At 59.4% G+C, this 17589-nt stretch overlaps 1 protein-coding gene across 27 annotated transcripts in view; it reads left to right on the top strand.

The window, feature by feature from the left end:
• The window catches only part of CACNA1G (calcium voltage-gated channel subunit alpha1 G), a 61974-nt gene that overhangs the window by 41444 nt on the left and 2941 nt on the right, over window positions 1-17589 (top strand). For 4 of the 27 annotated variants that reach the window (XM_045985219.1, XM_045985218.1, XM_045985212.1 and 1 more), the window contains 14 exons: window positions 1199-1324; window positions 1923-2012; window positions 2561-2753; window positions 4659-4712; window positions 9674-9825; window positions 10589-10698; window positions 11330-11463; window positions 11697-11767; window positions 11909-11987; window positions 12082-12203; window positions 12392-12745; window positions 13449-13592; window positions 15533-15667; window positions 17376-17553. In XM_045985219.1, the coding sequence (XP_045841175.1) occupies window positions 1199-1324; window positions 1923-2012; window positions 2561-2753; window positions 4659-4712; window positions 9674-9825; window positions 10589-10698; window positions 11330-11463; window positions 11697-11767; window positions 11909-11987; window positions 12082-12203; window positions 12392-12745; window positions 13449-13592; window positions 15533-15667; window positions 17376-17553 (1942 nt within the window). Of the gene's footprint in view, window positions 1-1198; window positions 1325-1922; window positions 2013-2560; window positions 2775-4658; window positions 4713-9673; window positions 9826-10588; window positions 10699-11329; window positions 11464-11696; window positions 11768-11908; window positions 11988-12081; window positions 12204-12391; window positions 12746-13448; window positions 13593-15532; window positions 15668-17375; window positions 17554-17589 lie in introns of all 27 variants that reach the window. The other 23 variants (XM_045985221.1, XM_045985217.1, XM_045985215.1 and 20 more) reach the window with 9 other exon arrangements.

Raw genomic sequence — 17589 nt, 5'->3', positions numbered from 1 at the left:
GTTGGCTTCCCGGAGTGTCCTCTTTGCCCAGGGCAGAGGGCTGTTCCTGGTTTGCTAGAATTCTCCAGCCCCAGGGACCAGGCTGGGGTACATTTGCCAAACCTGTGTGGAGCCTCTTGGCATAGCCAGTGCCCCTTCCCCTTCCTCACGTCCAAATGGCTTGAGTGAGCAGAGGTAGCCATTGGGAGCCCAGCCCTGGGCTTTTCCAGTAGACTTAGGTCCATCCTCAGCTGTTTGCCGAAGAGTCCCTGTCCTCCCAGCCCCCTACTCCCTTCCCCACCCACAGTCATAGCCTGGTGTGTTAGAAAAGGAGGGGGAGCTTTCCAGTCAGAAGTACCTGAATTCAAGGCCCCTTTCTGCCACCTACTGGTTATTCACCCTTAGTTAAGTGTGAATTTACTTCCCCGAGCCTCCGTTTTTCTCATCTGTAAAGTGGAGTCGATAATCCCTAGCCTGCCACACCATTAAACCACGTCATTTGGCCCCGCCCCCAGAGCGGGGGTGGGGGGGTGGGGTGAGCCCAAGAGTTTGCATTTCTAGCATGTTCCCAGATGATGCCAATGCTGCTGGTCCAGGGACCCCCACCCGGAGAGCCGCAGGCTTCACCCTTCGCAGAAAACCAGTGACAGTTCCCCTTCCTCCCTCTGTCCTTCTCCAGCACCTCCCCCACTGACCTTCTCTCCTCTAGAGTCTCGGCTCCCAGGAGCCCAGAGGAAAGGGTGCTTGCAGGAGGGTTCCTGTCGGTGTTCCCCTGACTCGCCCGCCCACCGGGTCCTCAGTCAGGGTGTGCGGGAGCTCTCGGGCCCCAGGGCTTGTGTGGGAGGGGTGGGGCTGGGGAGCTCAGGGCTTCGTGTGGCCACAGCTCACTCAGCTCTATCTCCTGGTATGTGTGTGTGGTGTGTGTGTGTCTGTGGTGTGTGTGTGTATGTGTGTGTCTATGGTGTGTGTGTGTCTGTGGTGTGTATGGTGTGTGTGTGTGTCTGTGGTGTGTGTGGTGTGTGTGTCTGTGGTGTGTGTGTGTGTCTGTGGTGTGTATGGTGTGTGTGTGTCTGTGGTGTGTGTGGTGTGTGTGTGGTGTGTGTGTGTCTGTGGTGTGTGTGGTGTGTGTGTCTGTGGTGTGTATGGTGTGTGTGTGTGTCTGTGGTGTGTGTGGTGTGTGTGTGTTGTGTGTGTGTGTCTGTGGTGTGTGTGTGTCTAGCTCTTCAAAGGGAAGTTCTTCGTATGCCAAGGTGAGGACACCAGGAACATCACCAACAAATCCGACTGTGCTGAGGCCAGTTACCGGTGGGTCCGGCACAAGTACAACTTTGACAACCTCGGCCAGGTGAGCTCCATGCTCCGAGGTGGGGGTGGGGGTGGCGGTCGCAGGCGTCCGGAGACAACCCGAGTCCGCGCGTCACGATGCGCGGGACAGCTGACTTGCCAGGGCCCCCGCCTCGTTGGCGGATGTGTGGGTCATCCTGGCATTTCCATGGAGGCTCGTGGGAAGGGCGCGACGAGACGATGTATGCGTCTGCTTAGCCTGGGGCAGGACACATGTATACGGCCGAGGCACTCCCTCCTCGTCCACGTTAGCAAAAACAGAGCCATGTAGAAAACGAAATTGCTCATTCACGTTTGCTGGTTTGCTTCCCAGACCCGGCCTCGTTTTGCTTCCTGGATTTCCAGGGCTCTGGTGTCCCTTCCTCCACCTGGCCAAGGTCAGAGGCCTTGATCATCTCCCGGGGCTCCTCTGGTTTCACACCAGCCACAAAGCTCTGGGACAGAGAGCTCTCGAGGGGCCCACAGTGTGACTCAAGCCTGACCTCTGAAAGGCGAGGGTTCCCTGAGCTGCTGCCAGGAGATGCTCTGGGGACAGGTGGTAGGTGGCTTGGCCACACAGCCTAGGTTTCAGATGGTTTCTCCTCCTCCCCTCCCCCAAGGCCCTGATGTCCCTGTTTGTGCTGGCCTCGAAGGACGGCTGGGTGGACATCATGTACGACGGGCTGGATGCCGTGGGTGTGGACCAGCAGGTAGGGCCACGGTAGGCAGGATCCACCTTTGGGTTCAGGCCACTCTAGACATGATGGGGTGCAGGCCCTGGACAGAAAGAGGGAGGCTGATTGACAGAATGCCATCAAGGAGGCATCACCCTTTACAGCAGAGGCTTTTTGACTGGTAGCCTGCAGGCCAAATCCTGGCATGTTTTGTTGGATTGCTACATGTTTACACTTTTTGAATAGCGGCAAACATCTAAACATTAGTGGATTTCACGTGCAAATCCAAAACTGGGCCCGCTCAGGGTTAGTCTAAGGATCTGGGAACATGGGGCTTGCATTCCTTCAGGGCAGGAGTTACAGGAACAAGGAAGCAGCTGCCCCTTTTGATAGAATACCTTTACCGCTCCTTTGCCACAGTCCCCACCCCTCCCTCCTGCTTAACACCAAAGCCACATCACTCTGCTAACCAAGTCTGCAGAGCACGTCTTAATGAGCCCAGGCTGTGGGGAAGCACCCGAGGCAGCCGGGTCTGACGCCTCCTCGGGCTGATGCCTCCACCTGTCCTTCCTGATCCCCACCAGCCCGTCATGAACCACAACCCTTGGATGCTGCTGTACTTCATCTCGTTCCTGCTCATTGTGGCCTTCTTTGTCCTGAACATGTTTGTGGGCGTGGTGGTGGAGAACTTCCACAAGTGCCGGCAGCACCAGGAGGAGGAGGAGGCTCGGCGGCGGGAGGAGAAGCGTCTCCGGAGACTGGAGAAAAAGAGAAGGAGTAAGGAGAAGCAGATGGCTGGTCGGTAGTCTTTCCACATCTCTCTGAGTCGTGCTTGACCTTGGCCTTGTGACCGCCGGGGACCAGGGGCTGGGGAGGGGGGGAGGCCGGGAGAAGGCACTCCCACCCCCCTCCTCACCTCCTTTCCCCTCAAGAGCATGTCAGCCTTTAGAGCACGCATGAAGCAGACCAGTCTGGCCCCATGGGGGAGGGGGAGCGCCCCCCACCCTGCGGGGCTCCCCGGGTCTCAGCATCACACTTTTCGGAGGATGCCGCGCAGAAGGTGATGCACGACCCCTCCCAGCTCGCCTCGCAGAGGAGCCTCATGGGATTGAGAATCCTGCTGCTTTGGGGCCTGCCGGTGTCCAGACACCCAGGGACTGGCTTAGGTGCCAGACTCGCCTGCCCCAGGTTTGGGGAGCAAGCACCTTGAACCCGTGCCTGCCTAGGGTCTGTAGTTGCTGAGCAAGACCTCAGCAGAACTTACAAATGGACGATGCATGAGAGAACCCCAGACCCACTCTCTCTCCCTATCTCCAGCAAAAGCCCCTAGCTTCCTGGCAGTCCTTTTTTTTTTCCCCCCAAGCCAGGGGTTGGGGGGCATGGAAATCTCTCAGGGCAGGTGTGAGGTTTTAGGAACTCTGAGCTCATGACTCTCTGGCCTTAGAACCCTCAGCCCCCTCACCTGGGATCTCCAGCATCTCTCAGTGTTGGTTGGAGGAGGCCCTTGCCCATCCCTGCACACGCTTTTACACCGGGGGTGGGCCGACACTAAGGGAAAAGACACAGATTCCAGGAAGGATGCGAGAGAAGGAACAGGCGCGGGACCCCTTTGTTTCTCAGGGGTGTGTGCCCCTGTCTCCCTGTCTTCAGGGTCCCTGTCTCGTACTCAGTCATCTCTGTGACTCTGTCTCAGTCACAACCCACGTCTCACTGAGTATCTTTCTGTGTGGGTTTCTCTAAGACTTTCTGTGTCTGTCTCTGTTTGGTCTGTGGGGTTCCTTCCCTCCACCCTGTCATAAACCTTCTTCCTCACGCCAATAAGATGTGTGCAGTGCTCTGAGTTTTCCCTTTGGTTTGTTGAAATGTGAGTACCGACAAAGGGGTTGGGGCTGCTGTGGCCCTCCCTCCGCTCTGCCCCTGGCCCTATTTTCTGCTACCGGTGGGGGGCACCTAGAGCACCTGGAGCGTGGGGAGGGAGTGGGAAGGGGGTAGGGCTGGGAGGTGGAGGGACCAGGCCAGAGCTCCCTTTGGGTGGGAGGACCCATGGCAATGGCGAGGAGATACTGGCCTCTGGGCAGGGGTGGGTGGTGCAGTTCTCCACGTCCCACATCCTCAACGCCTGTGCCCCATGCCCCCTGCTCGACTCTGGGATAGGGACCCCACCTGGGCTCTCCCCGTGGATGTCTGAAGCTGAGCAGGGGCACCACCCCCAGCAGCCACGCTCCCACCCCTGCTCCGCCCCGCCCCTCCTTGCCGTCTGCCTTCTCAGCAGCGAGGCCTCTCCAGATGGAACGTTTTTGGCAGGAGGCGCTTCTGGCCCTGCCTGACCAGCTGGCTCCCCTTCTGGGGTCTGGAGCTCTCTCAGGTGCTGCCCCGGCTGAGGCGCGGGTAGGAGTGGACATTTGTTCTGATGACAGGCGGCCTGCCCCTCCCCACACCTCTGTTTCCCCTGCCCCTGTGACCCTGAGGAGCCGGCCCAGTGGCTCGCCTCCCTCAAATGCGCTGGGGCCAGAGTTTGGGGCCCAGCAAACGCTTAGGACCAGCCACCCATGCTAGTGCTCGGGGCACCCCGTTCATAGGCCGAGTGAGGGCTGGAGGCAAGGGGGAGCGTGCTGATTAGAGGGGGCCCCGGCCAGGCCGCCTGGTCCAGCCAGTGACCGATGTCGTGTTTCGTTCTTTTAGATCTAATGCTGGACGATGTAATTGCTTCCGGCAGCAACTCCAGCGCGGCGCCAGGTACTGCGTCTGGGGTTGTGGGTTCCAGGGCGAGGCCCGGGGGCGGTCAGGCCCTACCTGCCCCCAGGCCCGCCTCACGCGTGCCGCGAGGTCCTCTTTGCTCCCCCGTCCTTGGCTCATTGATTCCGTCCTCTTGGGGTGAGGGACGGAGGGTCCCTGGGGCACCGGGCTCTGCGTCAGTCATCCTCTAGGCCTGTGCTACGCCGGACTGGGAGGTGAGGGTCTTGCACACTCCTTCCTCCCACACCCCCAGGAGGGGACCCTCCTTCTCCCCGCAGGGCTTCCAAGGGCCCAGCTGCCCTACCCCCTGCTGCCCGTTCCCACTCCTGCTCCTTCCCCCCAGTCACACCGTTTGATTATTAGAGCTGCAAATCTCTCCCGTCTCCTTTTGTCTGAAGGGGAGACTTTGATCCAAGCAAGCGGGAGGAGAGGAGCAGAGAGGGAAAAGGATTTGTTTTAAAAATGTAACAGTGAATAATTGAACAGACTCGTTAATAGTCAAGTAATCGCGGTGACCACGTCATCGCTACAAACAGCAGGATTGGGAATCGTGGCCTGAGTTAGCCGCCAGCGTCTCCCTCTCACCTCCCAAAAAAGCCAGAGATCTGGTCAGGAGTAAGTTGGGTCCTTGTCTTTGAGAGCCGTGTCCCTGGGAAGGCTCTGGTCCTGCTTGTCCTTCCCCGGTCCTTAGGCTGCTGCTGCCCCGATGCTGCCCCGACACGGCCCCCAGGCACCAGGCAGGAGGTCAGAGGCTCAGAGAGCCTGTGACAGGGCTGTGGGGCCTCGTTCCACCCTCCGATGTCTTCGCCCAGTGGTTCCCAATCTGTTCATCCCCAAGGACACCGTTTTTCACCTCCTCCAGCAGAACCCGCGTTCTGAGAGCCTGCTTTTGAAGTTAGGCGCATCTCCGTAATGACTTTTTTCACTGCTTTTGCTAATCAAAGGCACATCTAATTGCTACCCAGAGCTCCACGCTGCAGAAGGTTTCGCCCGGAACGATAGCAAAGAAGGACCCTTCTGTCATCAGATCCGTCTGTTGGGTCTTAACGTAGGCCTAGATCTGATTTCTTTTAAGCTCTTAGAAATATTGAAAAGAACCTAAGGACCCCCGTACAACTGCCTTCTTGGGCTGCGGAGGACTTGGGACTTCAGGCTGGGGACCACTGGGCTGCGCCTTTCCCCACTATTCTGCGTTCCCCCAGAAGCCAGACTCTGGCAGATGCTGCCCTCTAGATGTTGGGCTGCCTGATCTATGGGGGCTCAGGGAACCCCTGAGCCTCAATTTGGGAGGCCATCCCTGAGGATTGATGTCTCCCGTCCCCTTGGTGCCAGGTTCTGGTGTTTGGCATTGAGCAACTGTGTACACGTCTGGGGGTCCGGGAGGCTCTGGCAGGTTCGTGTCTGGATTGCCTGGGTCCCACGTCTCTGTGTCAGGCTGTACTGCCAATTCCTGATGTGTTGGGGGGAGGGGAGGGCAGGAGGAAGTAGCTTCAGCTCTTCCCTTATGGGGTCACCTGGTCTGCAGAGTGAACACCCACGAGTACACATTTCCCCCAGTACCGCCCTGGCATAGGGCTGGCCCGCAGAGGCTTCTCCACCGGGAATGAACACACTCAGGCTCTCTTGGCCCCAAGGTCTCCTCCCAAGACACCCAATCAACGCCCCGCATCTGTTACCCTCACACTGCACCCCATGCTGGGTGCATTCCACCACGCTCCCATTGGCACTTATAGGCCCGTCGCCTGATGACAACGGTGTGCTTTATTACCTTTCCAGCTGGTGATGAAGACTCAGAGACGCCTCTCAGGGTCTCGGACCAGCCCAGAGCCCTCTTTCCCAAACCTGCTATTGTGTGGTCTCTAGTAGAGCTTTCCAAACTGCTGGGCACATAAGCATCACCTGAAGAACAGATTAAAACACAGAGACCTTGGCCCCGCCCTAGAAATTCCCACGGTGGTGCTCTAGGGGAGGACAGATCATCTGCATTTCCAACCCGTTGCCAGGGGATGGCGATGACGATGCGTGGTCTACCCAGCTGTGTGATGGGTACAAAGTCACACACCCTAATCTGGGGCAGCTAAAAAGAACCACCCCAACCCCGTGCACCACACCTCCCAGCCAGCTCCACTCCCACTCTCTGCCGCTCCCAGAGGAGGGGGCCAGCCAGACCCTGGGGAAAGGCAGAAGGAAAGACTCACCGATTATCAGGAGAATGGGCCTTATAGGACACCTGGGTCCAGCCCAGCCTCTGGGCTAAGGGAGGGACCAGGGTCACCAGCCAATCGGGGGCATTCCTGTTGGCCACCTGTGGCACCTATTTCCACTCACTGGGACCCCGTGATCAGGCCTGGCTACGGCAGCTGAAGGTGTGGCCTCTGCCATCAGGGCCTGCGTCCCTGGGAGTGACCCCTGCCTTCTGCCTCCTGCCTGTCACTCTTCTTTGCAAGCTCTCTGCCCTGGCTGTGCCTTGGGCTCTACTAACCCCCCACACCTGCTGCCCTCACTCACAGCCGTGCTGCCCCCATCCTCTCCTGGCTTCTGCCCCTGGCTGGGGGCTGGGCAGTCCTGGGGATGCCCTTCCCCCGCTACTGACCAGCTCTGCCAGTTCTCCAAGGCAGCTTATACGGGGTGGTGGGCAGGGAGATGGGCTACAGCCGGAGCCCTCAGAGCGGCAGACCTGCACACAGTGCTGCTCTGGGAGGTCTCTATTTCTCTGAGCTCAGGTGCTTGCTTGTAGAACCCAGGCCTGGGGAGCCACGGCAGGTGGCATCATCCAAACTTTAACAGTGAGAGCCTTTGGGCGAATTCTCCAAAGGGCCCCTCTGGGGCAAGGCCACAAGGGCTTGTGTCTAAAACCACCAGGCACCTGGCGGGAGATGCGGGCTGGGAGTTCGGGTCCTGGCTCTGTCATGGCCTCTCAGTGTATGGACAGCTCCCCTGTGCGGGGCCTTGTTCCCTCCCTCTGTAAAACCCAGGGGTTGGTCAAGGGCATGCTGATCAGACTGGCCCTGGGACTCTCTGGACCTGTGCTCTGAAGGGGGATTTCGGGCAGCCTCGGCACCTGCTGGTCTGGGGTGGGGGCCGGGCCTGGAGGGGCAGACCTCAAGGGCCCGGCACCTGTCACTGAGCAAGAGGTCCTGCCTCAGCTCTGTCTGGCCTGGGGCTGTCTATGCTGTCAGACTAGGGGAACAGGGGGCGGGGAGACTCTCCCCACCTCTTCCTCTGCATTATCTCAGCTAATAACGGGGCTAATAAGGAGCCACTTTTTCTAACCTAATTGTATTCCAACATTTTAGTTAATTCTCCATTCATATTTTAGCATAATGGGATCGGGTGCTCCCGGCACTTACGGAGATTAATGCTGAGACAGTGTTCCAGCTGCTAAGGCAACGCAGGGCGGCTAGCGCCCTCTGGTTCTCGTGGGTACTGAAGGAAGGAAGGAAGAGGCCCGGCTCACATGGTCCACCTCCACAATCGCAGTGTGGATGACCCGTGGCCTCATGTTGTCCCCCATCCCGCGCCTCTAGACCTGCCCCCGCCCTGGGGAGCAGAGGGCCATCTGAGCTAACGAAGCCAGAGCTGGCTGGCCCATCTCTGAAAACAAAATTGATTGCCTCACACACTGTATGGGGCACCAGAACATTCGGGACTTTCTGCCTCTTGGTTATCCACACCTCAAGGCCGATGCTGGAGAGTGGCATCCGGTGAGATGGCACATGGAGCTCTCGGGCGCTCTTCTTCCTTCGGCCTTTGGTGGGGGGTCCCCCCCCAGGCCACTCCTTGCCTCAGTTTACCTCTCTGTTCCATCGTCCTCTGCATGGGGAAGGACACTTATATCTGAGCTGGCCTGGACCCCGAGCTTCCTGCTGCCCCTGAGCCAGCCAGCTCTGCCTGGCACGGGCCTCAGAGGCGGCAGCTCTTGCTGGCTGGCTTCCGCCCTAGAGTTTCAGAGGGGGAAGGGCTGTCTGGGACCTGAGGCTGCCCCAAGCCTCCCCATGGGGAGCCTCTTCTTTCTTTGACCCATCTGTCAACCGCCTCCACTTGACATCCCTCCCCAACTTGGCCTGGCCTTTGCTCAGCACCTGGAGGAGGGGCCCCCTGCCATCTCCTGCCCCCAGATTCATTCTGCCTGCTTAGCCGGCCAACCTTCTGGCACCATGATCTTATAACTAAGTGGTTCACTAATTACAAGGGAAATACGCCTCTGACAGATCTCAGACAGTGCTTCCAGCCCAGCCTGTAGTGTGACGCCGCCCTGACCCCCAGGAGCAGGCGGGGCATGGCCTCATTAGAAACTGGGTGAGTCCTTCAGGTGGAGCCCCCCACCCCAGATGAATCTGGGAAGCGCAGAGCCCTGTGGCCGCCCCTCTGCACCCCGCCCCCCCACCATGAGGGACCCCCCCCCCAGGCCCTCCGGGTGGGTCCATGCGGCCAGCCAAGAAGATGTCCGATTTTCAGTCTCCGGTGTTATCCCCAAATCCCGGCTCTGAGTAATCCACTCTGCTCCCCCCGAGGGGCTGAGCGTGGTGAAGGAGCAAGGGCCTTCGCCTCTCTGTTGATGGAGCTGCCTCTGAGCCTGCTAAGACCGGCTGTTTTCCATCTTATTGATCTGGCCTTACTGCGGGACACCAAGTCAGGGGCTTTCTGAGGGGCTGATGGATTTTGGAGGCTGCCTTGGGGACGGGGCTCACCTGGTGTCTAATGTGGGCAGGGAACTCTGCATGCCCTGAGCCCTTCTGCACCCCACTATAGCCCGTAGACCAGATGCTTGGAGGGCAGACGCCGAGGGAGCCCCCCCGGTCCCGCCCCCCCGAGAAAGGCAGTGTGCGGAGGGTGAGGATGCGGAGGACACTGGAATGCTGCAGCTGTGGCGTTAGAGGCTGGCGGCCGTGAGGGACTCGGGTGGCGGGGGCGCCGTGGGCAGGGGCCCGACGGCTGCTCTGCCCCCCCCCGCCCCCCAGAGGCCCAGTGCAAACCCTACTACTCGGACTACTCCCGCTTCCGGCTCCTCGTCCACCACTTGTGCACCAGCCATTACCTGGACCTCTTCATCACGGGTGTCATTGGGCTGAACGTGGTCACCATGGCCATGGAGCACTACCAGCAGCCCCAGGTAGGAGCGAGTGACTGGGCCTCCGGGCCCTGCGTCCAGTCGTGGGACTGCAGGGGGAGGCCAAGCCCTCCGCTGGGGTGCCTCGAGCAAGTCCTGGGCCCCCGACAGGAGTTCCTTTTGTACACCTTACCTCGACCCTTAGAAGCGGGTATCATCTTGGCTTTATGGATAAGGACACCGAGGCTCAGAGAGCTTCCACGACTGGACCAAGGTCCTACAGCTAGGAAGTGGAAGAGCTGACTTCTTCCCCCAACAAATATTTATTGAGTGCCCGCCAGGGGTTTCTTTTCCCTTTGAGGGTAAAGAAGGCAGACCAGTGAAGACCAGTGTCTACCCTTTCAGTGTTTCAATTCTAGTGAATGTCCAGCTCCCAACTCACCAACGATCTTGCCACTCCTGAGATCGGCCACCGTCAGTGGTCCTCCAGCCCTCAGGCTCCCCATCTATAAAATGGGGATGTTGAATTAGTAATGCACAAGGCCCTTTTCCAGGCTCTAGCCTTCTGTGCCTTCCAGCACATTCTCATGTGGTCTCCTCCCCGTCCCTCAAGGAGAGAGACCCTTTAACACAAAGCCTGGATCATACGTGAGGACCCTCTTCTATCCTGGTGTGGCGGCCAGTGGTTGACCATCATGGCAGGGACAGAAAAGGAAGGTCCCCTTAGACTCACCCGTCTCCCAGATCTGGGGGTGTGATGAAGGGGGAGGGGGGCACCCCCTGGGCCTTAGGAAACCCTGCATAGATGCCCCCCCATCCCTGCCAGATCCTGGACGAAGCCTTGAAGATCTGCAACTATATCTTCACCGTCATCTTTGTCTTGGAGTCAGTTTTTAAACTCGTGGCCTTTGGCTTCCGTCGGTTCTTCCAAGACAGGTAACAGAGAGGGGTGGGCTGAGCAGGGATTTGGGGGAACGTGTCTCCCAGGGAAATACCTGGAAAGCTTTCCGGACCCCTGAGGTTCAGCCTCCACTCCAGGACCCACTGAGGGCTGATGGCAAGGGGGAGTTGGGGGGCATCCAGAACCTGGAGGACACAGGCAGCTGGAAATCAGTGTGGTCCAGACTAGGGCTTAAGAGCACAGAGCCTGGAGCCAGACTGCGTAGACCAGATTAAGATCCTGGTTCCACCACTTAGAAGCTGATGACCTTGGGTAAGTTACTTAACTTCTCTGTGTGTTGGTTTCCTTATCTATAAAAGGAGAAATAATACTGTGAAGGTTGTGAGTTCCTGTTTGTAAAGTCCCTAAAGCAGTGCTCAGCATCCAGGAAACAGCATATAAGTGCCACATTAAAGAAAAAAAATGGGGTGAATACAAATGAAAAGTAGAGGCCTTGGAAGACCTGGGCCTTGGTGACTGGAGTCAAGCCATGCCTTCTTTGCAGGGAGGAGAGGGGGGACTGGCTGACCTCCACCCTCCATTCTGTAGTCACTTGCACTGCCACGACTGCCCCCTCCTCCACCCTGCCCCTCCCCCACTCAGGGAGCTGTGTGCTGGGCTTTTCAGGTGGAACCAGCTGGACCTAGCCATCGTGCTGCTGTCCATCATGGGCATCACGCTGGAGGAGATCGAGGTCAATGCCTCACTGCCCATCAATCCCACCATCATCCGCATCATGAGGGTGCTACGCATTGCCCGAGGTTGGTGCCTGGCTGCTTGCCTACCCCACCCTACCCCTGCACAGGGGGACATGGCGGGGTGGGGGGGGCGGCTCTGTGGCTGGCCAGGGACTTCATGTATGTGTGTTCCCATGGGTCTCTCTCCCTGCCCCAGGCTCTGCCAAAGGGGAGGGTTGGGGGTGGTGGCGGGCGGAGGGCAGGGGTGGAGCTGGGCGAGTGGGGGGGGGTGCTCACCGCGCTGTCCTGTTCCGTAGTGCTGAAGCTGTTGAAGATGGCTGTAGGCATGCGGGCGCTGCTGGACACAGTCATGCAGGCCCTGCCCCAGGTAGCTGGAGGCGGGGGTGGGTGGGAGGGGTCCTCTCGGGGAGAAGGGGGTGCTTTCCAAAGGGACAAGCCGTGGGGGAGCTCCGGGAAGCTGTCTGGGAGACCCAGTGGCACCTTTCCCATTTCTTTTCCTCTCTTCCAGGTGGGGAACCTGGGACTTCTCTTCATGTTGTTGTTTTTCATCTTTGCAGCTTTGGGTGTGGAGCTCTTTGGAGACCTGGGTGAGTCGGGGTGGGGAGGGCAGAGGAGCCAGGGCTAGAGGCCCAGGGGCTCCCGTACTAACTCCAGCCTCTCTCTCCTGCCCTCCTCCTCTAGAGTGTGACGAGACGCACCCCTGCGAGGGCCTGGGCCGGCATGCCACCTTCCGGAACTTTGGCATGGCCTTCCTGACCCTCTTCCGAGTCTCTACAGGGGACAACTGGAACGGCATCATGAAGGTGAGCGCCCCCGGCCGTGGGAGCCCTCCCAGGGCTGGGCCTGGCTCCAGGGAGGCAGGTCCACTCCTTGAGCCCAGATTCCTTGGCAAGATGAGTGGCTGTGAATAAACGCGTGGGATTCCTCCATGCAGGAACTCTCCAGAACTCCCTCTCCCCAGGACAGTGTGTAATGCTTTTGCCGCTCACAGGACACCCTCCGGGACTGTGACCAGGAGTCCACCTGCTATAATACGGTCATCTCCCCCATCTACTTCGTGTCCTTCGTGCTGACGGCCCAGTTCGTGCTGGTCAACGTGGTGATCGCCGTGCTGATGAAGCACTTGGAGGAAAGCAACAAGGAGGCCAAAGAGGAGGCCGAGCTGGAGGCCGAGCTGGAGCTGGAGATGAAGACACTTAGCCCGCAGCCCCACTCGCCGCTGGGCAGCCCCTTCCTCTGGCCGGGGGTCGAGGGCCCCGACAGCCCCGACAGCCCCAAGCCTGGGGCCCCGCATACCACGGCCCACGCTGGAGAGGCCTCGCGCTTCTCCTTGGAGCACCCCACGGTGAGCAGATGGCCACCCCTGCCGAGAGGGGCATGGGACTGGGGGGCCAGTGCCTCAGTGGGTGGTGTACAGGGAGCGGGCAGTGTGGCAGACCCCAGGGCCCCGCCTGGATCCTTCCGCCCCTTCTGCCCGGATGCTGAGGGGTGAGCGGTCCCCCGCCCATCCCCAGAGATGGCTGCCCGCCCTCGCAGCCCAGGGCCACCCCAGTGAGCCACGGGCATGTGTGCGGGTTCGTCCACGCCTTGCACCTCCAGCCCAGTTGGCCTCCCCTTCTCGTCTCTCAGGTTCAAGGCTAAGTTTTCTGTTTCCTTCCTGTTTCTTTCTTACCCTTGCCCGATTACCAAACCTCTTTCCTTCCCACCCTCCGACCTGCCTGGTTCCATCTCTCAATCCTTTCCTTCCCTGCGTTTTCCCTCTCCCTCTCTCCCTGTGAGCTCTTCTCATCTCCTGCTCCTGTTCTCCTCCCTCCCACACCTCTCTCTCCTCTGTCCTGTCCCCTCCTTCTTCTCCTGTCTCTTTGCTGCTGGTGTGCATGTGTGTGCGTGTGTACACGCGTGTGCTTATGTGTGTGCGTATGACCTCCTCGTCTTTCTCCCTCTGTGTCTCTTTGTCAATCCCCTGCCACCGTGACACTTCCCCTCTTTGCCCCTCTAAACCCCGCTCCCCTGATTCTCTGGCTCCCCTCCTGGGCTGGTCCTCCCAGGACAGACAGCTGTTTGACACCATATCCCTGCTGATCCAGGGCTCCCTGGAAGGGGAGCTGAAGCTGATGGACGAGCTGGCAGGCCCCGGGGGCCAGCCCTCTGCCTTCCCTCCCGCCCGCAGCCCGGGCGGCTCCGACCCACAGGTTACTGTGCCCCCGTGCTGTGCCGGGCTGTGCCATGTGGTGCCGTGCTTCTGGGGGGGGGGGGGGTGTTTCCTGCCCGCTGGGTAGCTGGAGCAGGAACAGCCTCAGGGCCTCAAGTTGAGCTTCGGGCTTGGCAGGAGGCAGCTGGGGGTTCCTATAAGCTGAGATCAGCCCTTGGAACACATACTTGGAAGGTAGGGACACTGAGATTGGATTTCTAGTGCAGAAGGATGAATGGAGGGGGGGTTGATAGAGGGCTTTTGCCAGAAAGAGCCTGGACAAGAACAGGATGGGGGAGAAGACAAGTTGGCAGTGGGACCTTAGTGGATGGAAGAAGTGTGGTGCCAAATCCAGGGGAGAAGGGCTTTTGGGGATAGTGCAGGTGGGCAGGGGTTCCCTGGAAGGATACGTCTTAGGCCATAGTCAGCTTCTTCCCTCTGTCCAGCACTCATCCCCGAAGCCTCTGTTTGGTGGCTTTTTTAGCCGTGAAGCCCATCAGACATGATGTGGGCTCTCAGTAGTCAGTGCTTTCCGACCTGGTCTTGAGAGGGAATGGAAGGTTCCAGCTGAGAGCAGATTCTGGGAACCTCGCTGTGGCGGAGTGTCCCCTGTAAGCCCAGTCCCTTTCCACAGCTCTGCATGTTTTTCTCCCCCAGTCCCATCTAAATGCGGCTCTTCAGCTTTCTGGGGTTCTCCTATCCACCTCTCCCCTCCTTGTGACCTGTCTGGCTACACTTGACCCCCTCGGTTTGGCAGGGCCCCCTGCCTAGGCGTGGTGCTGCAGGGAAGCACCCAGGAGGCCTGGAGTGGAGGCAAGGAAACAGGTGTTAGTGGGAGAGAGGAAAGTCCCTGTTGGGTGGAGGAAAGGGAAGGCAGCTTCCCAGTACCTGGGATACCTGTAGCCTGATCCAAAGGAACAGTGACCCTCACATAGGAAGGTACCCTGCCTCGAGGGTTCCTGACCTCTTGAATCACCTCTTGGCATTCAGTCTCAGAGGGCTGTAGGGACTTCAGCCTGGCAATGACCTGGAATGATCCATGAGAGAGCACATTCCTTCCCAAAGCCTCCCATCCTGAAGGAGGCTGGTGGGGGTGGGGGGCAGGTGCAGGGAGAGAAGAGGACATGATGAGGCAATCACGCAGATGGCCCTCCCCTCCCCCGGGGTGCTGTAGGCACTGAAATCCCCCCCGCAGATCCCTGGTGAGCCAGCCAGTTTGCTAGGCTGCCCCCCCCCCCCCGCCCAGGGGACTCAATTCAGAATGGCGGCAGGAGGAGAGCGTCTCCCAGAACCCAAGCTAAACCCAAGCTAAAGAGGGCGGGCAAGCTGCCGGCAGGCGGAGGAGGGCCCAGGAGGGGAGAAGCCAGAATCTGGGGGCAGGCCAAGTCCTGCCAGGCTTTTGGAAGCAGAGAGAATAGGCAGAAAACAGTCATCAGATTGGCGGCTTTGTCCCCAGCGCCCCCCACGCTGCTCTGTCTGTGCGGAGAGGCGCTTTGCTGGCCTTTCTTCATTTTTTTTTTTTTTTCTGGTCTCATCTTTCTGAGAGTCGAAAGCCCTCCCTGCTCCCGGCTCCCTCCCTGGGTGGTTCTAGTGTGGGAGGGGGCCGTTCAGGTGCCTGGGGTATCTTTAGAATAAGTTTCTGCTCCTCCTGCTTTGTCCGTGGTGGCGTTCTGTTCTGTTCTGTTCGCTCTGGCTCTTCTGCGCCTGCCGCAGCCTCTCTGATCAGAGGAGGGGCTTGGAGGGGGTGGGGGCGGTGCCGGCAGTTGACTTGGGAGAGGGGTGGGGAGAGAGAAGAGAGGCCTCCCCCCCAACCCCGCCGTGCTTCGTGGAAAGGGGGAAAGGGGGGGCTGCGTGTGTGTGCACGCGTGTGTGTGCGCGTGCATGTGTGCGGACACGCGCTGTCCTGGTTTCTTATGCCTGATCATCTCTCTCCCTGTCTAGATCCCTCTAGCTGAGATGGAGGCTCTGTCTCTGACGTCAGAGATTGTGTCTGAACCGTCCTGCTCTCTAGCTCTGACGGATGACTCTTTGCCTGATGATACTCACACACTCTTACTTAGTGTCCTGGAGAGCAATGTACTTACACCTGGCCCCTTACTGCTCCCCCAGCCTCCCCAGGGGCTGGGCTGGCTGCAGGGCTCCAGATCCCCCCCCCACGCCCCACCCAGAGGCACCCACCAGCAGCCACTCAGTGCCCCAGGCTTCTCTAGGTCTTTCCAGTGGCCCACTGCGGACAAAGAAATTAGACAAGATTGAATTGGGGCCTCAAGGGCCAAGGGGCGCGGCTGTGATAGAGTTAATCCAGACATCCAGGAGTAACACAGCCCAAAACAGAGGTGGCATCAGGCAGCTGACAAGGGGCCTGCCTGGATGCGGAGTCAGTCTCTGTTTTTGGAGCCTGTGCAAGCCAGCCCTTCCCCTCCCCACACCCCTCCTTCCCACCTCCTCGCCACATGAGCCATTCCCCCCTCCTCCACCACGTAGCGGGTGAAAGCTCTCTCTTTGCTGCTACCACTGTGCCCTTCTGCCTGGGGGGGGGGGGGGCTGTCCCTGTCTCCTCCGTCACTGTCCCTGTGTGTCCCCATGTCCTGGTGCTGGGGGTGGGGGTGGGGTCTTTGTGTTTGGGACAGCTTCTCTACCCTTGCCCAGTACCAGTCTGAGAGCAGCCCTCTCCGCCTTGCCTTCCCCCTCCTCTGCAGACTTAAGAGACAGGGGCCCCTTCCTCACAGCAAGGCTCAGCTGGGATTAAGGCCTTGACCACAGGCTGGGGGCCTCTAGGGGTCTTGGGGTGGCTGGCAGAAGTGGAACTTGGGGAGCACAGGCTCTACTCTTCCAACAGCCCCTACAGGGGCCGCTTAATAGGCTGGGCCTGTGCAGGGACACAGACCCTCCAGCCTCTCTGAGAACTAGGATGGAGGGTACAGGAATTCCCAAGGAGGAGGGGGGTCACAGGGAGGTGGAGAGCTCTTGTGGGAGCAAACCTTGTCTCCCTCCAGCTGAGGTCAAAGGCTGATTGCTGCTTTTCTTTGAAACAAATTAAAAAAACTCGCTCCCACCCCCAATCTGTCCCGTAAGGGAGGCCCTGAGTCCATGGCATTCGAAGCATTCAGACCTTGCCCCCCACCTCCCATTTGCCACCTGCCAGAGTCACTGAGAATCAAAAGGCAGGGGGGAGTCAGTGGTCACCTGTCACTGAGCCCAGAGTAGCCCAGCTCATGCCCAGTGCTGGGTCCTGGGGCTGTCTTAAGGCGCTAGGTAGTGAGAGAGCCTCTGCTCTGTAGGCAGGCCCTGCTCACTGGCTGGGTCCTCCCCATTCCCCACCCCACCCCCCCAGCCCCAGCACAGGGATAGGGGGTTGCTTTTAGCTTTTCCTCCTCCCTGATTCAGAGCCTCTTAATGGGGCCCCGGGAACCATCTCTTGAATGACCTGCTGGGCTGGGCCTGGGGGCTGCTCTCCCTTTTTTGGACACCTTCTCATTCTGTCACCATCCCCACCAGGAGGCTCCGGGAGGTGACGCAGTATTGGATAGCTTTACTGGGGCAGGGACTCCTCCCACCTGCTTCCTTGCTGTGCTGGAGGGCTCATCCATGTGTCTGCCCCCTTTTCCCCCATCGACTAACTCATCCCATTACCGCTCTGTCGGGGGAGGGGAATGGGACCAGAGCCTGGGGGCGGGGGTGGGGTGGGGGGTGGGGCTTCTGGTTTCCGTTGTCCAGCTCTGCCTCAGTTAGCCAAACCGGATGCCCCCCCTTTTCCCACCTCCCTCCACTGTTCCTTTTGCAGATGGAGCCCCACCCTGAGGGGATGCCCCTCACCCTGGGACCAGACCTGCTGACCGTGCGGAAGTCTGGGGTCAGCCGGACGCACTCTCTGCCCAATGACAGCTACATGTGCCGGGATGGAAGAACGGCTGAGGGGTCCCTAGGTCACAGAAGCTGGGGGCTCCCCAAAGCTCAGTCAGGTAGCAGGGCTCAGGCAGGCCTGCTCGGCTCACACA

Source organism: Meles meles, chromosome 18, assembly GCF_922984935.1.
Source record: "Meles meles chromosome 18, mMelMel3.1 paternal haplotype, whole genome shotgun sequence".
NCBI classification, from domain to species: Eukaryota; Metazoa; Chordata; class Mammalia; order Carnivora; family Mustelidae; genus Meles; species Meles meles.
The sequence above is the reverse complement of the archived record's forward strand: the minus strand, read 5'-3'. Positions and strand labels throughout refer to the sequence as shown.